General features: G+C 46.4%; 1 protein-coding gene across 1 annotated transcript in view; it reads left to right on the top strand.

The window, feature by feature from the left end:
- The window catches only part of DNAJC11 (DnaJ heat shock protein family (Hsp40) member C11), a 280,622-nt gene that overhangs the window by 66,440 nt on the left and 189,453 nt on the right, over nucleotides 1–24,729 (top strand). The window contains exon 3 of the mRNA XM_082273316.1: nucleotides 12,698–12,771. Within this exon, the coding sequence (XP_082129442.1) occupies nucleotides 12,698–12,771 (74 nt within the window). The remainder of the gene's footprint in view (nucleotides 1–12,697; nucleotides 12,772–24,729) is intronic.

Here is a 24,729-nt window from a genome sequence, read left to right as displayed (position 1 = left end):
GATTAAATGGAATTTTAGTACTTCTATACCGTGATGCTGACCCCTTTCTATTTAACCTCTGAAAGCCTGCAGCGCTGTAACTACATACATTGCATTGGGTTTCCAGGCCGTTGTCATATTCATCTGAATGGGTCATGTATGGTGGGCGGTGTGACCTGTATACCCCTTATACAGCTGCGTTTGCACCTTTTTATAGTGGAAGTGCTTGGAGGAGGTAGAAACATTGCTCAACAGCATGCTTTTAAAGCAGAAGACTTCCTGTAACCCATTAAATATACTTTTGGTCTTCCCTTCCCCCAAAAGGGCGCTTTTACACTGATGCAGTGCAATTTTTCCTTACCTTGCATTGTACCCTTGGTTTTCATGTGGTTTAGCTGCACTTTACCATAAACTTCTATCATGTCCTGTGGTTTTGATGTGCTTCCTGAAAGCAAAAACTGAAAGTGTGGTTTTTCTGTGTTTCCATAAAGTGCATCAAAGCGTGGGACATAATAGAAGTCTATGGCAAAGTGCATCTAACTCACACAAAAACCACAGGTATACTGTGCTGCACCCTTGGTAAACCACCGAAACCACACTGCATTAGTCTTAAAGCCAAGCTGTCCATTTATTACTACTGACCGAGTCACTTCTGAGCTCCGTTACTTACTACAGGGTTCAGCGGTCGGTGCAGGGTGAGGCAGAGTTCAGGGGTCGGTGCAGGGTGAGCCGGAGTTCAGGGGTCGGTGCAGGGTGAGCCGGAGTTCAGGGGGTCGGTGCAGGGTGAGCCGGAGTTCAGGGGGTCGGTGCAGGGTGAGCCAGAGTTCAGGGGGTCGGTGCAGGGTGAGCCAGAGTTCAGGGGGTCGGTGCAGGGTGAGCCGGAGTTCAGGGGGTCGGTGCAGGGTGAGCCGGAGTTCAGGGGTCGGTGCAGGGTGAGCCGGAGTTCAGGGGTCGGTGCAGGGTGAGCCGGAGTTCAGGGGTCGGTGCAGGGTGAGGCGGAGTTCAGGGGTCGGTGCAGGGTGAGGCGGAGTTCAGGGGTCGGTATTGGGTGAGGCGGAGTTCAGGGGTCGGTATTGGGTGTGGCGGAGTTCAGGGGGTCGGTACTGGGTGTGGCGGAGTTCAGGGGGTCGGTACTGGGTGTGGCGGAGTTCAGGGGGTCGGTACTGGGTGTGGCGGAGTTCAGGGGGTCGGTACCGGGTGTGGCGGAGTTCAGGGGGTCGGTACTGGGTGTGGCGGAGTTCAGGGGGTCGGTACTGGGTGTGGCGGAGTTCAGGGGGTCGGTACTGGGTGTGGCGGAGTTCAGGGGGTCGGTACTGGGTGTGGCGGAGTTCAGGGGGTCGGTACTGGGTGTGGCGGAGTTCAGGGGGTCGGTACTGGGTGTGGCGGAGTTCAGGGGGTCGGTACTGGGTGTGGCGGAGTTCAGGGGGTCGGTACTGGGTGTGGCGGAGTTCAGGGGGTCGGTACTGGGCGAGGCGGAGTTCAGGGGCTCGGTACTGGGCGAGGCGGAGTTCAGGGGCTCGGTACTGGGCGAGGCGGAGTTCAGGGGCTCGGTACTGGGCGAGGCGGAGTTCAGGGGCTCGGTACTGGGCGAGGCGGAGTTCAGGGGCTCGGTACTGGGCGAGTAGGGAGTTCAGGGGCTCGGTACTGGGCGAGGCGGAGTTCGGGGCTCGGTACTGGGCGAGGCGGAGTTCGGGGCTCGGTACTGGGCGAGGCGGCGTTCGTGGGGTCGGGAATGGGCTTTGGGATTCAGCCTGAATTGGTGGGACACCAAATTTCAGGATGGTTCTGCCCAGTCCAGGGCGGATCAGACCAGTGGACCTTGGTGGAGAGAATGAGAGTAATCTAAGCATTGCCTTTCTTGCTGTTCAGGATATAGGTGCAGGATTTTCAGGAGTTCTTTGCTGGAACAAGGGGGTCAATCTTAGTAGTCTTGTGGTCTTTTGTTTTTACTTTCTCTGTTCTTGCTGTCAGGCTCTCAGTGCTTACTTTCTGAGGCTGGTTTGCACCATACGTTGGGTCCTTGCATTTTCTTTTAAAACAGAGGGACCACTAATATTGCTTGAAAATATGGTCAGGCCTGGGTAGCATTGGGAAAACAGTAGCCCAGGACATTTGGCAGCTGTCCAGGAGCCCAGAACTGAGCACGTGCAGAAGAGGATTGGTGTCTGCAATAAGACAGTATAGCCGGACCTCCTGTTCAGCAGATGACTGGGCCCCCCCTTTTTGAGCTGATGAGGTTGGGGCCCAATACTGAAGGGCTGGCTGTACTGCCTTATCAGAAGCCCGGTCAGTGAGTACTTTTCCTATTCCCCCAGGGCAGTCCTCTGTACATGAGCCTTGACTTGGACTCGGAGATCTGGCCTATCACACATAGTTAAATGGAAGAGTTGTGACTATACTTCATCATTTCCACAGTCCGCGTGCCTTAATTTGGAGGCCCGCCGGCGAGGGGTTTATCCATCCTGAAGTCCTCTGGGAGTTTTCAAGTCGTTTATTGCTCAGTGTTGATAGTTCCCACCTGGTTTCCCTGTGGAGGAATCGCTCCAGATTTGACCGGCGTGCACCTTTTTTGTAAAGTTTTAGCTGTTTCCTAGAAGCTGGCGCGATTCCGAAAAGCTGTCATATTCTGAAAACGACCTCGTTATGTTTTGTTTGTTTTCCCATACATCCATGTTTTGGATACACACGCATGATCCTGTTTGCTGCTAATTAACGTCATTGTTTTGTGCCGCGGAAACACTTGAAGCTCTTGTGCTATTCTTTGCAGGAATCAATATTGTTTGCTTTTTGTCAAGCCGATGCAGGTGCTCGCGGGAAGAAGGCTGTTTTTGTTTTTTTTGGGGTTTTTTTTGTGTAAAATAATTATCAGCTGGAGACGATGTGCTGAGGCTGTTCTGTTGAGGATGGAAGTTCTTGAGGGTAAAGTGGGTACCTACAGGGAGGCTGAGGCCGACACCTGTCAAAACAATTACCTGTATGGCCTTCCATAGGTAACCAGATGTTATCAGGAAATAGGACCTTACATGAAACAATAAGAAGCTGGTTTTGGACTGGCTTCACACCTTTTATGCATTAATGTGCATTTCCTTAAAGAGTAACTCCACTGTTGAGAAATCAAACCCCCTACCCTTTGGGTGATCTCTGTACATTGCAGGGATTTTAAAAAAACTTTGTTGCAGATTCCTACCTTTTTGTTATTCTGAAGAAATAACTCTGTGATTCTGTGTCCATGTGCAAAGTTAATGGGAGTGATTTAATAATCATCAATCAGCTGCTGCACTTGCAAGGTTCTAATGAGGGAAGTTCCAGGGTCTGCATTCCTTTTAGACCAGTGATCTTCAAACGGCGGCCCTGGGGCTGGATGTGGTTCTTTCCTTGCCTCTTTGAGTCTTGGGGCACTACTCCGTTCACAACTGACACTGGCCGGGCGCTAGTTCCTCCTCGCGGGCGCTAGTTCCTCCTCGCGGGCGCCAGTTCCTCCTCGCGGGCGCCACTGGCCGGGCGCCAGTTCCTCCTCGCGGGCGCCAGTTCCTCCTCGCGGGCGCCAGTTCCTCCTCGCGGGCGCCACTGGCCGGGCGCCAGTTCCTCCTTGCGGGCGCCAGTTCCTCCTTGCGGGCGCCAGTTCCTCCTCGCGGGCGCCACTAGCGGGGAAGTGCCATCTAAGTGCAGCACGCCAACAATTTTTATTAAGCTCATAAATTGGCAACTCGCAGCTAAAAAAACAGCAACTCTCTTATCAAACACGGGTATACACTGATATAGTCCTGGTCCCAGGTTCCCGCTGTGTACCACACAGCTGCCACTGTGTCTCTATGTGGATATTTTAGCAGCCAGAGCCGACAAACCAAAGCCAGGAAGCGGAAGAGAAATGCGATTTTAGCTTGGAGTGCACCGCCGGCGTGGAAGTACCGTCAATCCTGGTGCACAGATCGGTGTATGAGCGTGGCTAGGCGTTTTCGAAGCATGCGCTCCTTTCTCGGTCCATCCTTCCTTATGCACCATATATACCTTTTCATCCCTTTTAGACGTGTTCCTATTGGGAGTATCTCACCCAAAATGACCTTTTTGTTGCAGGGGATGCCAGAAATCGGACTTATATCTTAGGCAGACTTCTGGGAAAAACGCACAAGCCGGAAATGATGTTTCTGGGGGGCGCTCTGTTTTCTTTTGTCAGTCCACAGGCTACACTAAAGTAATCCAGCCGATTTTTCCTCCATCCACGCTAAATCTCTCCTGCTAGCTATGGTAATCAGACTGAAGGCTCCAGCAGCTGTCAGGATACCTGAACAGGGCCTGCATCTGACTGGATTCATCCATCAATTTTCCACCTGGCTTCTTTGACCGAACCAAACTTCAAACCGGTCTTCAAACTGCGGCCCTGGGGCTGGATGTGGTTCTTTCCTTGCCTCTTTCTGACCCTTGGGGCACTACTCCATTCACAACTGACACTAATGATTTGGCACCATTCCTCCCACTGACCCCCCCCCCCCCCCTTGGGGGCGCTAGTTCCTCCTCGTGGACGCCACTGGCCGGGCGCTAGTTCCTCCTTGCGGCTCCCACTGGTCGGGCGATAGTTCCTATCATCATGGCGCAAATAAACTCTTTATTAAAACATAAAAACAAGCAGTTATGCACTCACACATGCTCTATGGATAATATGCCCTTCCTACTACAGAATCCTAGACGGTCTGTCCTGAAATCCACCTCTTCTAATCCCCAGCTGCAAAGCGGAAGCGCTGGGCGCACCTGCAGCCTGGAAAGCGGTGTGCACCAGAGGTCCGCGGACAACCAAAGCGGCCGCACACAGAGCACATCCAGTAAGAGCTTGGCGGGTTGCCGTGAATACGACATGTTTCAGGGGCATGGCCTCCTTTCTCAAGCATGCCACCTTGTTCTCTGCGGCGCTCATGTGCATGCTGTTTTCATGCTGCAGGTGCGTGCACCCGGCGCTTTCTCTCACTCATTGCACTCAAAGTTATAGCAGGTGGATGGACCTTGCACAAGATCTATTGCTGAGCACTAAAATTTTACTTTGAAGTTAAATACCACAGGTTCGCTGTGAGATCACATTTGTGGGTGGCGGTAGAGGTGCCCCCCTCCCACCATCTCCTGGTTGTTCCCCCCCCCCCCCCCCCCACTTATTTTCACTTAGGGGTGTACTCACTTTTGTTGCCAGCGGTTTAGACATTAATGGCTGTGTGTTGAGGTATTTTGAGGGGACAGCAAATTTACACTGTTATACAAGCTGTACACTCACTACTTTACATTGTAGCAAAGTGTCATTTCTTCAGTGTTGTCACGTGAAAGGATAAAATATTTACAAAAATGTGAGGGGTGTACTTACTTTTTTGAGATTCTGTATATCGTATATTTGAAAATGTATCAATTTTAATGTACCGACAGCCTCATTTCTTGAAGTACGAAATGCCAGGACAGTGCAAATACCCCCCCAAATAACTCATTTTTGGAAAGTAGACATTCAAAGGTATTTATTTAGGCATGATGAGGTTTTGAAGTTGAAGAAATAATACATTTTTTTTTATTTTTTCACAATTTTTTTTTTTTTTTTTTTCCTGTCAGCGGTGTAGTATAGCATCATCATCATCATATAACTGGTGTGGTGGTGATCAGAGACACTGACTAGTGTCAATATGTTAAAAAAAAAAAAAAAAAAAAATGGGGCTTTTTAAAAATATACTTTTTTTTTTTTTTTTTTTTTTTTTTTTTTTTTATAATCTACTGTGACCAGAGCAACATAGTGTTGCCATAGTAACACAGCTGCTCTGGGGAGGTGATCAGGATTTTTTAAAAGGATTGCTTATAACTGTGAATATCACTGTTATAAGCAACCATTTTTTCTGAATGAAATCCATTCATTCAGTATTTTACTATTGTGATTGGTCACAACTAATCAAATGGTACAGATGCGCTGTGGTTGGTCACATATCACATGGTATAGATGGGCTGCGATTGGCCATAGCTAATCACATGGTATAGATGGGCTGCGATTGGCCACAGCTAATCTTGTGGTATAGATGGGCTGCGATTGGCCACAGCTAATCTCGTGGTATAGATGGGCTGCGATTGGCCACAGCTAATCTCGTGGTATAGATGGGCTGCGATTGGCCACAGCTAATCTCGTGGTATAGATGGGCTGCGATTGGCCACAGCTAATCTCGTGGTATAGATGGGCTGCGATTGGCCACAGCTAATCTCGTGGTATAGATGGGCTGCGATTGGCCACAGCTAATCTCGTGGTATAGATGGGCTGCGATTGGCCACAGCTAATCTCGTGGTATAGATGGGCTGCGATTGGCCACAGCTAATCTCGTGGTATAGATGGGCTGCGATTGGCCACAGCTAATCTCGTGGTATAGATGGGCTGCGATTGGCCACAGCTAATCTCGTGGTATAGATGGGCTGCGATTGGCCACAGCTAATCTCGTGGTATAGATGGGCTGCGATTGGCCACAGCTAATCTCGTGGTATAGATGGGCTGTGATTGGCCACAGCTAATCTCGTGGTATAGATGGGCTGTGATTGGCCACAGCTAATCTCGTGGTATAGATGGGCTGCGATTGGCCACAGCTAATCTCGTGGTATAGATGGGCTGCGATTGGCCACAGCTAATCTCATGGTATTGATCGGCTGCGATTGGCCACAGCTAATCACATGGTACAGATGGGCTGCAATTATTATCCCTGTCTGTACCATGTGATCAATATGACCAATCGCATAGATCACTAAAATAGTACACAATGAATGAAAGCCATCCATTGTGTACAATTGTCATGTGATCTGCTGTGATTGGTTACAGCAATCCCATGGTACCGGCAGCAGACCAGTACACTGATCTGTCATCTGCTGTATCCAGTGGGTGCAGCAGGTGATAGGTCATATGATGTCCACCTACAACTAGAGCGGTCCTAGAACTGCAGCGGAACTGGTTAATTAAGACCCACTGCCTCCAGTGGAGCGCGATATTTTTCCTGGCATAGAAGAGCAGTAGGCCCAGGCGAATACGCTCCGCCACCCTGGGCACCAGGTCATCCACCAGGCCCAGAAGACAAAGTCTGGAAGATGGATCAACCGAAATCTGTTAAATATCATTAATCACTGAGGGTACCTGTAAACCGTACGCAGAGAGTTTTGGGCAGGTCCAAAATATGTGGATGAAATCACCTGGAGCTTAGCCACATCTCCAGCAGTCTGGGGGATGAGAGGCATGAATTTTATGAAGACAATAGGGGGTAAGGTATGCCCTACGGGCAATCTTATATTGTATAAGGCGATCCCTAAGGGAAACCAGGAATTTGAAGGGGAGTTCCCACATGTTTATCCAGTCCTCCGAGTCCAAATCTGGAATATCCCGGACCCAACGACTGTGTAGGCCAGAGAGGAGACCCGAAAGAGGTGTGCATAGAGAACGGAAACGGACCGCTCCGAGCAGTCATAACGCAGAACTCGCTCCAGATCCGGCTGCACCATCTGCGACACCCCGGAGAGAAACTGGGCCCTAAAGGCATGGGACAACTACAGATATCTAAATAGGTGTGATGGCGGGACATTATTATGACTGTGGTGTTCGGGGGGGGGGGGGGGGGGGAAGAGACATCCGAGGAAACATCAGAGATCTTTTTTATACCTTGTTTAGCTGGGGCACCAAGGGGGCAGTGGGCAAGCATGTAAAGAGATAAGTAGGCTAGGTGGGCTTTCAAGGGACCTCTCTTTTACTTTCAATAATTTTTATTACATTTTCAGAGGAAAAAAACAACAACAATAAAGATAGCAAATACAGTGCAAAGGTATAGTCTGGTATAAAAGGATCAGTGAACAATTGTATGACATAGGTTGCCATGAAGAACATGGGGGGAAAAATGGGGAAAACAAGTCCTTGCAAAGTGCAAGATAATGCACCTGGGGCGTAAAAACCCAAGGGCAGAATATAGAATATTTGACACAGTCCTGACCTCAGTATCTGAGGAAAGGGATTTAGGAGTAATTATTTCAGAAGACTTTAAGGTGGGAAGACAATGTAATAGAGCAGCACGAAATGCCAGCAGAATGCTTGGATGTATAGGGAGAGGTATAAGCAGTAGAAAGAGAGAAGTGCTTATGCCGCTGTACAGAACACTGGTGAGACCTCACTTGGAGTATTGTGCGCAGTACTGGAGGCCATATCTCCAGAAGGATATAGATACTCTAGAGAGAGTTCAGAGAAGAGCTACTAAACTAGTACATGGATTGCAGGAAAAAACTTACCAGGAAAGGTTAAAGGACCTTAACATGTATAGCTTGGAAGAAAGAAGAGACAGAGGGGATATGATAGAAACTTTTAAATACATAAAGGGAATCAACTCGGTAAAGGAGGAGAGCATATTTAAAAGAAGAAAAACTACCACAAGAGGACACAGTTTTAAATTAGAGGGGCAAAGGTTTAAAAGTAATATGAGGAAGTATTACTTTACTGAGAGATTAGTGGATGCATGGAATAACCTTCCTGCAGAAGTGGTAGCTGCAAATACAGTGAAGGAGTTTAAGCATGCATGGGATAGGCATAAGGCTATCCTTCATATAAGATAGGGCCAGGGACTATTCATAGGATTCAGATATATTGGGCAGACTAGATGGGCCAAATGGTTCTTATCTGCCGACACATTCTATGTTTCTATACCGACATAATCAAAATGGGGGACAAAGGGAAAGGGGATAGTCTTTTTTTAGCGGAAACCCGCTGCAACCTGATAAAATGTGAGAGAGGATCAGGGGTGGAAGGGGTACCCCCCCCCCCCAGCCGGCTTCCTGCAACAGAGGCCGACTCCCTAAAAGGTGGCGACACATTCGGCCCCAGCGCAGGAATCCAGCAGGGGGAAACCCGCCAGAGACATAGAGCAAACACAAAAACACAAATAAGGGTAGGAGTAGCATTAGAAGGGAAGGAAAGGAAAAAAAGGGGGGGGGACAGCAGGGGAGGAGCAATTGTTTGGAGTTTAAACTGGGAGGGCAACAAGCCCATCAAGTCCTAGGCCTGTCGTGTAATAGCTAACTTCAGATAGTGATGTGAACATATTTAGCCCAGGGCTCCCAAGTGGATTCAAACTGGGCCACTCGATCGGAAAGGATGCTGGATAATTTCTCTTGGGACATTATCCAGGAAACTTTCCATTTAGCCTCCCTAACCGAGACATGAGGCCTCTTCCAAGCCCTGGCAATGGTAAGTTTCGCACCCAGAAGGATAAAGTGAAGACGTTTTTGGGATAATTTAGGAATACCAGGAACCCTACCATTAAGCAGGGCCAATTGGGGAGATTGGTCGAGCGGATGATCAAGAACCTTCCGGGCTATACGAAACATGGCAGACCAGAAGGATCGGATCCTCGGGCATGACCACCAGGTGTGAAGGAAATCCCCCCCCCCCCCGTCATTTCAGTGACCTCTCTTTTAAACCCATGTTTGGTTATCCAACCAAAAACATTTTTTTTTCCTGTTTTGGCCTCTTTAGCAAAATGAGAAACCAAAGTTAACGCAATGGTTAGGAAAGCTTCAGCTCTTATGGATCTACAATTCTCCATCTCGAGGGAATACGAGGATATTTATTTATTTTTTTTCTAATCTTCTCAACAACTGACAGGCAGTGAGCAGTAGCCGGCTTGTTGTGGAAACCCTCAGTTCCGTATTCTTGTAATTAGCTCAAGAGGAATCAGCGAAGATCTTGTACAGCTGAAGTTCCCAGCGTTGAGAAGTGTATCAGAGGCGCCACTTACCAGCTCGCCTTCAAAATGTGTTTTTAATGGTTGGCGCAGCAGCTTCGAGCGCGACGGATGATAAATTAATGTAAAGACAATACGTGCTTATCGGACGTGATGTACCCATCCACGACCGATATACAGAAATCAATTTGCAGAGCGTTTTTGATCTTAACGGGCTCTCTGATTACGCTGCTGCTATCTTTGATTGTCGGCCTGTTTCCACCTTTTTTTTTTTTTTTAAGTTGTTTTTGCTGCATTGGAATAATGCACTCATGATGGAGGCGTCTTGGAAAAGCAATGTGCTTTGAATATAGAAACGACATTGGAAGCGTCTTTGTTGCCCATAGCAAAGAGATGAAAATGTGCATTATAAAATCGACAGTTGGGATCTTATTTTTTTGAATAATGTTTTTTTAAAGGGTCTTTTGATCCAAATAGTTCAGTTATAGATGGAACCTAGTGGGCTAAGTCAGCCCTTAGCTTCATAAACACTATATTACCAAAAGTATTGGGACGCCTGACTTTACACACACATGAACTTTAATGGCATCCCAGTCTTAGTCCGTAGGGTTCAATATTGAGTTGGCCCACCCTTTGCAGCTATAACAGCTTCAACTCTTCTGGGAAGGCTGTCCACAAAGTTTAGGAGTGTGTCTATGGGAATGTTTGCCCATTCTTCCAGAGAGCATATGTGAGGTCAGGCATTGATGTTGGAGAAAAGGCCTGGCACGCAGTCTCTGCTCTAATTCTATCAAGTTCTATCGGGTTGAGGTGAGGACTCTGTTCAGGCCAGCAAGTTCCTCCACCCCAAACTCTTTCATCCATGTCTTTATGGACCTTGCTTTGTGCCCTGGTGCGCAGTCATATTGGAACAGGAAGGGGCCGTCCCCAAACTCCTCCCATAAAGTGGGGAGTATGAAATTGTCCAAAATGTCTTGGTATGCTGACGCCTTAAAATTTCCCTTCACTGGAACTAAGGGGCCAAGCCAAACCCCTGAAAAACAACCCCACACCATAATCCCCCCCCCCCCCTCCACCAAATGATTTGGACCAGTGCACAGCAAGGTGTCCATAAAGACATGGATGACCGAGTTTGGTGTCAGTGCACCGAGTCCTGACCTCAATCCGATAGAACACCTTTGGGATGAATTAGAGTGGAGACTGTGAGCCAGGCCTTCTCTCCAACATCAGTGCCTGACCTTAAAAATGCACTTCTGGAAGAATGATCAAACATTCCCATAGACACACTCCTAAACCTTGTGGACGGCCTTCCCAGAAGAGTTGAAGGTGTTATAGCTGCAAAGGGTGGGCCAACTCAATATTGAACCCTACGGACTAAGACTGGGATGCCATTAACATTCATGTGTGTGTAAAGGCAGGCGTCCCAATACTTGTGGTTATTTATGTCTTAGATATCCCCAACAGCAAGATCTCCCTACCATAATTTCCGACGCTGCTCTTGTCCACCTGGGACCTTTCGGTGCTCCCACTCACCTTTTGTGAGTTCCAGCTGCTCCTCTTAAATTCTCCATAATGTAAAATCTTTAAAAAAAATCCATCAAGGAGGCATCTATGTATGTGTACTTGTGGGTATGCCATAGTAGATGCTACCAGATATCTTTCCTGTGAATCACAAGAAAGAAAAAATATTGAGCATTTGTAAGGGAAACGATGACCAATTCTGTTGTGAGATGCATTGTGCTTCTCACTGCTGGCCGTTGTGCTGGTCCATCACAGTGGGTGATCCAACAGTGTGAGACCATATTACTATAGCTGGTTGCTTTTTGCTTAACAATGCTCCACGGATTTTGGGGCTCAGATAATGATCTACAGCAGTTGTCCCCAAATTGCGTGCCTTGTGGCCTTTGTCTATATGCAACCCTTGGGGCATCATTCCATCCATTGACAGCAATGATGGGGCACCAATCCATCGATTTACACCAATAATGGGGCAACTTGCCATCCAATGATGGGGTGCCATTGCTCCCACTGACACCAATGATGGGGCGCCATTGCTCCCACTGACACCAATGATGGGGCGCCACTCCTCCCGCTGACACCAATGATGGGCCGCCATTCCTCCCGCTGACGCCAACGGTGGGCCGCCATTCCTCCCGCTGACGCCAACGGTGGGCCGCCATTCCTCCCGCTGACGCCAACGGTGGGCCGCCATTCCTCCCGCTGACGCCAACGGTGGGCCGCCATTCCTCCCGCTGACGCCAACGGTGGGCCGCCATTCCTCCCGCTGACACCAACGGTGGGCCGCCATTCCTCCCGCTGACACCAACGGTGGGGTATTGTTTAATTCCAGTGTCGCAAGGGCATTTTCTACTCCCACTGGCCATAGTCTGGCCCCTCTAAAGTCTGAAGGACTGTAAACTGATTCTTTGTTTAGAACGTTTGGAGATCCCTGGTCTACAATAAAGAATGTGCAGACGCCTAGAAGATAAAAGATGATGTCTTGTTTGAGATGAACCAAGTTGCTGAACCCAGTACAAATTTTTACCACAATTGAGACTTGCATTCTGAGTGCATCTCCCCATCTCCCATTGTGTCCACACACGTAAATCGCGCCTCTTCACATCAAACCTTCTCGGAGCACCCAAAAAAGATGTCCATTTGCCAGACAAGTCTAGTCTACAGGTCTATGTGCTTTAAAGTGTAATTTTGCTACAAAGCTGTTTGAAGCTTGCTGAAAGCCTTGCAAATGTTTTCTGAAAGCTTTCTGTACACACAGCTCGAATGCAAGCTGAAGCCCCCCGTCCTTACAAAGCCTAATGTGCTAAGATGTGCTTTTCTAATATCCCGAGACACCGGACACAATGGCTTCACTTGCAAATATTCATGTCTACTTGGCTGCCCTTACCCCTTTATCCCCCGACCCAATGCTTCCATGTTTCTGCTGACTCAAAGTTCTTAGGCTTACTTTTTACCTTTTTGATTGAATCTTTTTCTATTTTTGTTTGCAGTGCTTAGTGATCCACAGTCGAGAGCCATCTATGACATATATGGAAAGAAAGGACTGGAAATGGAAGGATGGGAGGTAAGCGTTGGTTAGTGCATTGTGACATCAAAGGAGACCAAGTATTTGTAAATGCTAATTAAGGTCCCTTTCACACTTGTGCGACTTATCCTGCGATTTGGGACTGCAAAGTCGCATGACAAGTCGTACTCCATGATTTCCAATGAGTACCGTTCATATCTGTATGACTTCAAGTCGCAACGACTTCAGAGTAGTCCCTGCACTACTTTGGGACAATTGAGGTCTAAAGACATAGGCATTGCTTCAAGTCCAGTCAAAATCGCGGCAAAATTGCACCAACACCATACCAACATCGCGGCAGAATCGCACGACTTTTAGGTTGCATAAGTGCGAAAGGGGCCTAAATGTAATAACAACAAGATTAAAGTTATCGGTTTTGATTTTAGGTAGTTTGGTGATTGCAGTGCAGTAGATATAAATCCAATCACTAAAATCTCATATAAACTTAAAAATCTGTTTAACTACTTCTGGACCGGATGGTTTTACCCCATTAATAACCAGGCCGTATTTTTTGCAATTCGGTGCTGCGTTATTTTAACTGACAATTGCGCGCCCGTGCGACGCTGTACCTACCCTTAAAAAAAATGTATGCCCTTTTTTCTCACAAACAGAGCTTTCTTTTGGGGGTATTGGATCACCTGTGTGGTTTTTATTTTTTTGAGCTATAAACAAAAAAAAAAAAGCGACTATTTAAAAAGAAAAAAAAAAAAATAGTTTTACTTATGTAAGACACAGCCAATAACAAAATCTAAAAAAAATCGAATTTATTTTTTAGGCCAATTTGTATTCTGCTACATGTTTTTAGTAAACAAAAATCCCAATAAGCGTATATAGATTGGTTTGTGCAAAAGTTATAGCGTCTACAAATGATGCAATATTTTTATAGCATTTTAATTTATTTATTTTTTACTAGTAATGGCGGCAATCAGTGACCTTTTTTTATTTTATTTTTTTTGCACTGCAACAATGCGGCCGACAAATGGGACATCTGACACTTTTGACACGTTTTGGGGACCAGTGACATTATTACAGTGATCAGTGCTAAAAAAAAAAAAAAAAAAAAAATGCACTGTCACTGCATTAATGACACTGGCAGGGAAGGGGTTAACATCGGGGGCAATAAAAGGGGTAAGTGTGTCCCTAGAGGGTGCTTGCTACAGTGCCTTGCGAAAGTATTCGGCCCCCTTGAACTTTGCGACCTTTTGCCACATTTCAGGCTTCAAACATAAAGATATAAAACTGTAATTTTTTGTGAAGAATCAACAAGTGGGACACAATCATGAAGTGGAACGAAATTTATTGGATATTTCAAACTTTAACAAATAAAAAACTGAAAAATTACAGTTTTATATCTTTGTTTGAAGCCTGAAATGTGGCAAAAGGTTGCAAATGTCAAGGGGGCCAAATACTTTTGCAAGGCACTGTAATTGTCTGGGAGGTGCTCTGATTGAAGACCAAGCTCTGTATTCCTGCTTAGCAGGAACACAAGATTTCTGTATTCCTCCCTCTTAGAATGGCAAAATGCTTAGTTTACATAGGAAGATCGCCGTTCTGCCTCTCCTGGGGATGATTGCAGGTGGCCGGCCGACCTGTCAATGATAACCCCGCTATCCAATCACGGCACAATCGTGCCATCTAGTGGCTATTGAATGAAACACCCTAGAGCAGCCCTCAAAATTTTCACTCGCCTGCTCGCATTTGGCGAGAGAAATTTGAGGGCGACTGTTTCAGCTTGGCTAGAGTGGGGGGGGCGGGACCGCTCGGCTTGGCTAGAGTGGGGGGGGCGGGTCCGCTCGGCTTGGCTAGAGTGGGGGGGGCGGGTCCGCTCGGCTTGGCTAGAGTGGGGGGGGCGGGTCCGCTCGGCTTGGCTAGAGTGGGGGGCGGGTCCGCTCGGCTTGGCTAGAGTGGGGGGGCGGGTCCGCTCGGCTTGGCTAGAGTGGGGGGGGCGGGTCCGCTCGGCTTGGCTAGAGTGGGGGGGGCGGGTCCCCTCGGCTTGGCTAGAGTGTGGGGGGCGGGTCCGCTCGGCTTGGCTAGAGTGGGGGGGGCGGGTCCGCTCGGCTTGGCTAGAGTGGGGGGGGCGGGTCCGCTCGGCTTGGCTAGAGTGGGGGGGGCGGGTCCGCTCGGCTTGGCTAGAGTGGGGGGCGGGTCCGCTCGGCTTGGCTAGAGAAGATGTGCGTCCCAGGGCAGTGAGGAGGAGGTAACAGCCTACATGCAAACTCCACTCACTATAGAACAATTAAAAATAAAAACACAACAACTAACTCAATATGCAGTACTGAATGCTGATGGCACACAATTATCTTAGCCTCACAGAAAATATATCCAGTATACCACCAGAGAGTTGAATGCAGAAAAGAAAGATTTTGTATTTTTAGTCCAGAAGAGACTCTAAATTGTGCTCTATTCCAACTGAAATATATAATAGAACATTCTGGAACTGTATGCGGAGAGCCACTTGTTGGCTTATAGTGGACCCAGATGGCAGAGGGCGCCCTGTATATCAGGAACAATTTGGACACCTTTGTAGGCCCCACATTTATGCCACCGCCCAAAGTATGCCACTTTGTGTGAAAGGCAGGACAGGATAGAGGATATTGTACAAGTAAAAGAGCAGATAGCACTAAGTAATAATACACAGTGTCTTAGTACTACTGCCTTATGGCACTGGGGTCAATTCCTGCCCAGGATGCGCTCTGCATGTTCTCCCTGCTTATGTGGGTTTCCTCGCACACTCCAAAAACATGCTGGCAGGTTACCAGACTCCTGTATAGAATTAGAAAACAACAATGTGTGCCGCGCTAAAACCCCTCATACAGACAAAAAAAGATTTTATTTTTTTCTGAAAATGCATGATGTCCCAATAGTTATGCGCAAATTTTGACTATAGCACACATGTGGATCTAAATTTTATTGGAAACAAATAAAGTGACCGTGCATTGTGTGACAATAGTGAAAAAAAACATGAAATACTGTATTTAAACATAAAAAAAGTCAATAGGTATTGTGAACGGCTTAAAACATCCCAGTGCCAGGTTTCAAAATGGCCCCTTTTGGAACCTGGCACTGGGATGTTTTAAGCCGTTTATGGAGTATACGTTGGCACCTCTCAATCCTGCACTCTATATGTAGCGCATATTTACTTAACAAGGCAGTAATGATATGTACAATGCCTATAGTAGCCAATCGTATTATATCCTTATTTTATTTATCACAGTCAAATCAATTAAATATACTTTATATTATTAATGTTAAAGTTGTTGTTAATATTTATTTTTGTAACCTAATTCTGCATACAACATTTAACAGTGTCACTTAATGAGATAATTTAAGAGGGCGTGTTTAGGGGTGGAACAATAGGCGGGACAGGGTAAGGTTGGGTGGGGCAACTGATGGCGAGTAACTCTTAAGGCCTGGCTAGTAGCTCAGGACTTGAAATTTTGAGCCCTGCCCTAGAGCATGAGTGTCCAACCTTTTTGGCTTCTCTGGGCCACATTGAGTGTAGAGAAATTTTCTCGGGCCGCATATAAAATATAGACTATAGTTATGGCATGTAATAAAATGCCGCTGCGCCCCCCGCACTAATTTAACACAACTAGAGGATGATCAAATTAAATGGAATCAGTATACAGAGGTTTACTTCTTCTGAGAGACAATAAAGGAACACTCTAACCACCATGACCACTTCAGTGATTTGAAGTGGCCATGGTGGTAGGAGTCAGAAACACTGCACATGCTCACAACCCCTCTGAGGCAGCCTCTGCCTACCGTTAGTTGGAAGCTGCTGTGACTGTGCCCCCGACCTGACTTCCTTCCTCCCCAGCAAAAAAAAAAAAATTGTCAGGGGGCAATGGGCCGCATTGCCTGCGGTACCGGGCCGCATGCGGCCCTCGGGCCGCAGGTTGGACATGCCTGCTCTATAGGTACGTCGTTTCGCGCAATAGAGCCACACTGGCGCTGCATATACACGGCGGGTGATCAGCAAGTGGTTAACAAAGGAAATCTAGAGCTTTTAGTAAAGAAAACTGGAGCAGATCCCGGTCAGGTTGGACCTGGCATACTGAATGTGAGCTGTGACAGTCAGCTCTCATCCCTCCCTCTGCTCGTGCAGTGATTAATTATATGAGCAGAACCTGCACAGCTGTCCTCCTCCCTCCCGATTTTCAGATGAGCAGAGAAAGAACTGGCGGTTTTTTATTTTTTCCCTGCTTCAAAACGCCCCTGTGTGTTATTCTATGTGTCCGTGCACACTATGGCGATTAGAAGCTTTTAATGGCAGGGGCTTTTTAGATGCAGGAAAAACAAAAACCCACTCCTAGTGCATCCAGGAACAACAGCGCTTTGGCAGAAAAAAATGCTTGATGCGTGTTTACGCTAGGCGCGTTTAGCGCTTGAGCGTTAATTTATTTAAATTACTTATCTGGATGATGGAAAGAATTATCGGCCAAGCGCTTGATGCCTGTAAGTGAGCATAAACGCTTGTAAAAGCATTGGACACTTTTACAAACGTCAGGCTGTTTTTCTGCATGCAACTCCAGGTGTGCTGTGCGGTGTTTGAGAGAGAGCTAGAGAGATCTGTTTTACCCCTTAACGCCGACAGAACGCAAATATGCGGCCTCGGCTTCAAGGGTTTCTTTTTTACCAGGCTGATGCCTGCAGCTAGAGGCATCCCTCCGAGATACCGTTGTTTAGAGCCGATGGTCGGCTTTCTTGTAATGATAACCGATTCGGCTATGTAGCCTCTCGCTCAATTGTCATTACAAGGAGCGGGAGGTTCCCACCAGGAGACCCAAGCGTTCCGGCTGGCCGAAGACCCAAACAAAGCCGCATTCGGCTGTGATCGGTTCTCCAATGTAAAAACACAGAAGCAATGTCATGACATTACTTCTGGGTACCCGGCGCCTTAAAGAGGTTGTAAACCCCAATTTTTTTTTTTTTTTCAACCTGAAAGAGACATAATGAGCTAGTATGCATTGCATACTAGCTCATTATGAAATGCTTACCTTAGAAGGAGCCCCCGCCGTGCCGCCCGCTTATGTCTATGACGGGCGACATGTTCAGTCTCCCGTCTTCTGGGATCGCGGCATCCGGCCATCTAATTGGCTGGAGCCGCGGTGACGTCACTCCCGCGCGCGGGAGCCGACAGTCACGGCACGGGGCTCTGAAGGAACGGCACCAGCGGCCGTTCCTTCAGAGCGCATGCGCCAGTGACTTCACTGGCTGCATGTAAGGTAAATATCTCCTAAACGGTGCATGTTTAGGAGATATTTACAGTACCTATAGGTAAGCCTTATCATAGGCTTACCTATAGGTAAAAGTTGCAGAGGAGGGTTTACTTCCTCTTTAATGGTGCCAGATTTTTTTTAAAAATTACAGCATTCAAACTTGGCGTTTTTGAATGGTTTGAAGTGCAGTGGAGAGGTTTGGGGTATTTTAAACCCCTAATCCCTCCATAAAGAGTACCTGTCACTGCCTATTACTGTGACAAGGGATGTTTACGTTGCTTGTGACAGCAATAAAAGTGATCAGTTTTTTTTATTTTTTTTTTTAAATAGTATAAAAATTGAAGAAAAAAAATAATTAAGAAAAATAAAAATAAGTTTAAAGCACCCAGTCCCTCCGAGCTCGCACGCAGGGGCGAACGCATACGCAAGTCGCGCCCGCATATTTAAACGGTGTTCAAACCACACATGTGAGGTCTCACCGCGATCGTTAGAGCGAGAGCAGTAATTTCAGCACAAGACCTCCTCTGTAACTCTGTAAAAATGTCTAAAGCATCGCCTATGGAGATTTTTAACCACTTCCCGCCCGCCCTATAGGGAATTGACAGCGGGAAGGTGGTTGTATTATCCACGGCGTGCAGGATAATGCGCTCTGCGCACCCCCTGACACGCCGCATCTCCGATCTTGGTAAAGAGCCTACTGATGTAGGCTCTTTACCATGTGACCAGCTGTGTCCAATCACAGCTGGTCACATAGTTAATAGGAAGTGCCGTGATCGGCTTTCCTCAGTTCGTGCCTCACAGGCACGAGTAGAGGAGAGCCGATCTGCGGCTCTCCTGACGGGTGGGGGGGGTCTGTACTGGTAATCAGAGCATTGATTACCAGTGCAGACCCTTGGGGGGGCCACCAGGGATGCCAACCCATGACTCCAGGGATGCACACGCATGGCCCCAGGGATGGCCATCAGTGCTGCCCGACAGTGCCCTCCCCATCAGTGCTGCCCACCAGTACCCATCATTGCCATCTATCAGTGCCGCCCACCAGTGCCCATTATTGCCTATCAGTGCCCACCAACGCTGCCCATCAGTGCTGCATATCAGTGCCCAAAAGTGCCTCCTCATTAGTGCCTGTCAGTGTGGCCTAATCAGTGTAGGAAAAAAACGTATCTATTTACAAAATTGTATAACATAAACAACTTTTTTTATTTGTTTAGCAAAAAAAAAACCTAGCGGTGATCAAATACCACCAAAAGAAAGCTCTATTTGTGAGGAAAAAATGACATAAATTTGGTTTAGGTACAGTGTTGCATGACCGCGCAATTGTCATTCAAATTGCAACAGAGCTAAAAATTTGGCCTGGGCAGGAAGGGGGAAAAGTGCCCGGTATTGAAGTGGTTAAGTACTGTCGTTTGTGGCCATTCCACGAGCGTGCGCAATTTTAAAGCGTGTCATTGTAGGTAACTATTTACTCGGTGTATCATCATCTTACACATTATACAAAAAAGTTGGGCTAACTTTTTACTGTTTTTGTTTTTTAATTCATGAAAGTGTATTTCTTCCCAAAAAGTTGCATTTAAAATACCGCTGCAGAAATACGGTGTGACATAAAATATTGCAACGACCGCCATTTTATTCTATAGGGTCTCTGCTAAAAAGAATATATAATGTTTGGGGGGGTTCAAAGTAATTTTCTAGCAAAAAATACGGATTTTAACTTTTAAGCAACAAGGCTTCAGCTCCAAGGGGTAAAAAAAAAAAAAACTTGTGGTGGCTGCGTTTGTTTATTCAGCCTCTTCTTCTTCCTTCTTCTTCTTCCTTCTTCTTCTTCCTTCTTCTTTCTTCTTCTTCTTCCTTCTTCTTCTTCCTTCTTCTTCTTCCTTCTTCTTCTTCCTTCTTCTTCCTTCTTCTTCCTTCTTCTTCCTTCTTCTTCCTTCTTCTTCCTTCTTCTTCCTTCTTCTTCCTTCTTCTTTCTTCTTCTTTCTTCTTCTTTCTTCTTCTTCCTTCTTCTTCTTCCTTCTTCTTCCTTCTTCCTTCTTCTTCTTCTTTCTTCCTTCTTCTTCTTCCTTCTTCTTCTTCCTTCTTCTTCTTCCTCCTTCTTCTTCTTCCTTCTTCTTCCTTCTTCCTCCTCCTCCTCCTACTTCTTCTTCTTTCTTCTTCTTCTTCCTTCTTCTTCTTCCTTCTTCTTCTTCCTCCTTTTTCTTCTTTCTTCTTCTTCTTTCTTCTTCTTTCTTCGTATAACTAAAGGCAAAACTTTTTTTTTTTTTTTTTTGGAGTGGAGAGGGATTAGAACCCCTGACAGATTTTATTGCTGTCTGTGCCCCCCGCAGGTAGATTCCCCCTCTCTATTTGTCCTTTTTACCATTATCATTGAAAGTGAGGGCCAGTTCGCACCTTCGAAACGCAGTCTGGATGCGTTCCAGATGCTTTTTTGCATGCACATTTTTGATGCATTTCAGTACGTTTTGGATGCAGTCCAGTGCATTCCCCCCCCCCCTCTTTTTTCTTAACCTTTAAGTAAGGACATGTGTGTTCCACTGCGTTTTTGGTGCGTTCTGACTAATTCCAGCACGTTTTTGATGCTTTTTGCAGTGTTCCAGTGCAGGCAAAATACAGCAGGCTCTACTTTTTTTTACTGGTATGCACTGGAACTGCAAGCACTGGTGTGAACTATGCCATTGGAAACCATATAATCTACTTTTCCATGCATTTTTGATGCAGAAAAAAAACCCACTGGACTGCATGTGGTGTGAACTGGCCCTGAAAGTAAAAGAAAATACCAATTCTTGGGTTGTCCCCAGAAAAGTAATAGAGGGGAAATCTTCCAATAGGGATCACTAGTTCTGGTGACCTGGGGGGTCCCCAAGGAATTCCCTTATTTTGCAGAAATTTCCTTACTTCCTGTTTGGCTATGGGACAGGAAGTGAAGGGGAAATCTCCCCAACGGGACGCTAAAAAAATTGTCAGGAGTTATAACCCTCCCTTACTGTATCCAAAATAAAAAACAATAAAAAAATTTGGACTATAGTTCTACATTTGACCTGTCAAGGCAGACTTTCTTTCCTAGGGGGACCACGCTCACTCATTGTGCTGTATTCATGATGGAGCAGCATTGTCACTCTAGGCTGCTCGCCTTATTTACACTTCAAACGCCTCTCCCTCTCCACAATGCAATAACATACAGCCATAGCCAAAAATTTTGAGAATGACAAAAATATTAAGTTTCACAAAGTCTGCTGCCTCAGCTTTTATGATAAGAATTTGCAAATATTCCAGATTGTTATGAAGAGTGATCGGATAAATTGCAACTAATTGCAAAGTCCATCTTTGCCATGAAAATGAACGTAATCCCATAAAAAACATTTCCACTGCATTTGTGAAGAAGGCTTCAGGGCGCCCAAGAAAGTCCAGCAAGCGCCAGGGGCGTCTTCTACAGATGATTCAGCTGCGGGATCGGGGCACCACCAATGCAGAGCTTGCTCAGGAATGACAGCAGGCAGGTGTGAGTACATCGGCACACACAGTGAGGAGAAGACTTTTGGAGGATGGCCTGGTGTCAAGAAGGGCAGCAAAGAAGCAACTTCTCTCCAAGAAAAACATCAGGGACAGACTGATATTCTGCAAAAGGTACGGGGATTGGACTGCTGAGCACTGGGGTAAAGTCATTTTCTCTGATGACTCCCCTTTCTGATTGTTTGGGGCATCCAGAAGAAAACCTTATCCATAGAAGAAAAGGTGAGCGCTACCATCAGTCCGGTGCCATGCCAACAGTAAAGCATCCTAAAGACCATGCATGTGTGGGGTTGCTTCTCTTTGCAATCAGGGTATCCTTGCAGGCCTTGATAGCTTCTAGGATATCGGATGGAGATGGGCTGGAATGCCCTCCCGGATCCCCCTCTGTCTGGGTGCCTGCCGACATGTTGGAAGAAGGAGGCTGCGTGTCCAAGATGGCTGCCACGGAACCCGTAGGCCGTGTACTCCTGGAGGATTTGGCGGACCGGAGCTTCCCCGGGTAAAGCGGAGGGCCCGCGAGTTGCCCCCTGTCTTCTTGGACCCCAGGGTGAGGATGGAAGTGTAACAACGTGAGGAGATGGATGCCGATGGGATCAGAAGGATAAGGTAAGGAGCGGAGCTCAGGCCCAGTGCGTCCTCTCAGCTTCACATCGCAACCACGCCCCCGTGGGGTTGCTTCTCAGCCAAGGGAGTGGGCTCACCCACAATTTTTCCTAAGAACACATCTATGAATGAATAAAGAATGGAACAAAAACATCCTTCAAGAGCAACTTCTGCCAACCATCCAAGAACAGTTTGGTGAGGAACAATTCCTTTTCCAGCATGATGGAGAACCTTGCCATAAGGCAAAAATCATAACTAAATGGCTTGGGGGACAAAACATTAAAATTTTGGGTTCATGGCCAGAAACCTCCCCAGACCTTAATCCTATTGTCAACTTGTGGTTAATCCTCAAGAGGCGTGTGAACAAATAAAACAAAACACAAATTCTGGCAAACAACAAGCATTGATTATAGAAGAATGGGTGGCCATTAGTCAGGATGTGGCCCAGAAGTTGAGTGACGCCATGCCAGGGAGAATCGCAGAGGTCTTTGAAAAAGAACGGTCAACACTGCAAATATTGTCTTTTTATAAACTTTGTCATTGTCAATAAAAGCTTTTGACACTTATGAAATTCTTGTAATTATACTTCAGTATCCCATAGTAACATCTTACAAAAAGATCTAAAAACACTGAGGCCACAGACTTTGTGAAAATATTTGTGTCATTCTCAAAACTTTTCACCACGGTTGTAGAGGGTAAGTGTTGTGTAGTTTTTTATTGAGAGCTGAAAGCACAGAGAATGTTGTGTGAGATCCATTCATTGCAGAGGAAGATATAAGCTCAATGTATTTCTATCGTTTAGAACAGCATATGAGATAGAGAGGTCCCGCCTATCTAAAACAGGAAACGCATCATCCACAATCAATAAAAAAAGCAATCACCTAGTCTTCTCAGTATTTGTTTCCTCTGGCCCAACAGGAACATCGAAATTGTTGGTTTCCCCCAGTGTTTCATGCTAGCAGCAGTGGCCTCCCAGTATATGATCCCCCATGATTTCTGAGACCGTGGACCTCGAGGAGGTTACATCTCTGGGCTTTTCTTGACCATTTTTGTTAGTATCCTAGTTGTGGGACCTTCCCTCCCCATCGTATTTTTAGTTTTCCCCAAGATCAATTCTCTGTGAAGCAACTATCCCCGTGGGCGAAGAGGCTCTAGTGCAATGATGGCAAACCTTGGCACCCCAGATGTTTTGGAACTACATTTCTCATGATGCTCATGATTTCTGCAGTGTAGTTGGGCATCATGGGAAATGTAGTTCCAAAACATCTGGGGTGCCAAGGTTCACCATCGCTGCTCTAGTGGAACCCTTACTTTTGGCCGGGCTCCGAGTCTTCCTCCGTGGTGCATTAGTAGGTTTGATGGACGAAGGAACCCTAAGTGGCCAGCTGATGTGTGCTGCCAATGGTTGTGGATGGCCAGTGGCAACTGGCGTACCTGGATCCTTACGGTAGGGGCATGCATGGCTGAAGCAGTTCCATGCCCCTCCTCTCTGGGTGTTGACGAGATGGGAGCAGAGGAGTCCAATGTTCTTGAATAGTTTCAGACAGGTGACACGTCTGCCGAGCTGGGTGATGCATTTTGCTTGGGACAGAACTAAAATGTGGTCTACTACACGAGGGTCACACCGAATAGACAGAAATATGGTGGGTGCTTGGGTATACTTTGGTGCCGGCATCCACAGGCACTAGAGATGGAGCAGTAGGTGGTCCCTGGACCTTCTCAGGAGTATTCGATTTCTTCTGGTCGGCAGTTTTGCACCGTGCAGAAAACAAATTCAGCCAAGGACTGGTAATCTACAATACATTTCAATTTTTTTCTTGGGTTTAGATACAACCACTTGTCTACCAAAGTATGGTTATAAATGCCATGGTAGACAAGTGGGTAAATCAAGCTTGCAGCTGTGGGCTTGGTACCAGCTAGTGAAGGGCTTCCCAATAGGTGATCTAAGCAGCTGTAGAGCCACTTGATCTCTTATTGGGCTCTCAAAGTGCACATGATCTGTGCTTGAAAAGCTGCACTGGAAGGTAGCACTGGGGTCACAGCTGTCATTCTTTGGCTGGTGTCACTGAGGATTGAGATATTCAAGTGCAATCTGCCCTTTAATAACTGCAGTGGAAGACCCGAAAATTTCCCTAAAAAGAGGACCGGTCATCTGTCCATCCTATCAAATGACAGTAGTAAAGGTAAAACAAAAAAGTGTTCTATAAAGGAAATAAAATATTTTACAAAATTATTTAAAAATTAAGTAATTTAAAAAAAAAGAACCTCCATGTCCCTATAAAGAGGACTGGTCATCAGCCCATGCTATCACATGACAGTAATAAAGTTAAAAAAAAATTAAAATTTAAAACTTTTTTTTTTTTTTTAACAAAATCATTTAAAATTTAAATAAAATTCAAAGTTAAAGCACCCCTGTACACACCCCATATAAAAAGCACAACACAGGGTGACCATATGTATGTATGATGTATACTGTATTGGAATACCCTCAATGTCCCTTTTAAAGACCATGCTATAACATGACAGTAATAAAGTTGAAAAAAAAAATAATAAATTTATAAAATAGGGATGCCCAAACTACGGCCCTCCAGCTGTTGCGGAACTACACATCCCATGAGGTATTGTA

This window comes from Pelophylax lessonae, assembly GCF_965119305.1.
Source record: "Pelophylax lessonae genome assembly, chromosome: 12".
Taxonomy (NCBI): domain Eukaryota; kingdom Metazoa; phylum Chordata; class Amphibia; order Anura; family Ranidae; genus Pelophylax; species Pelophylax lessonae.
The sequence above is the reverse complement of the archived record's forward strand: the minus strand, read 5'-3'. Positions and strand labels throughout refer to the sequence as shown.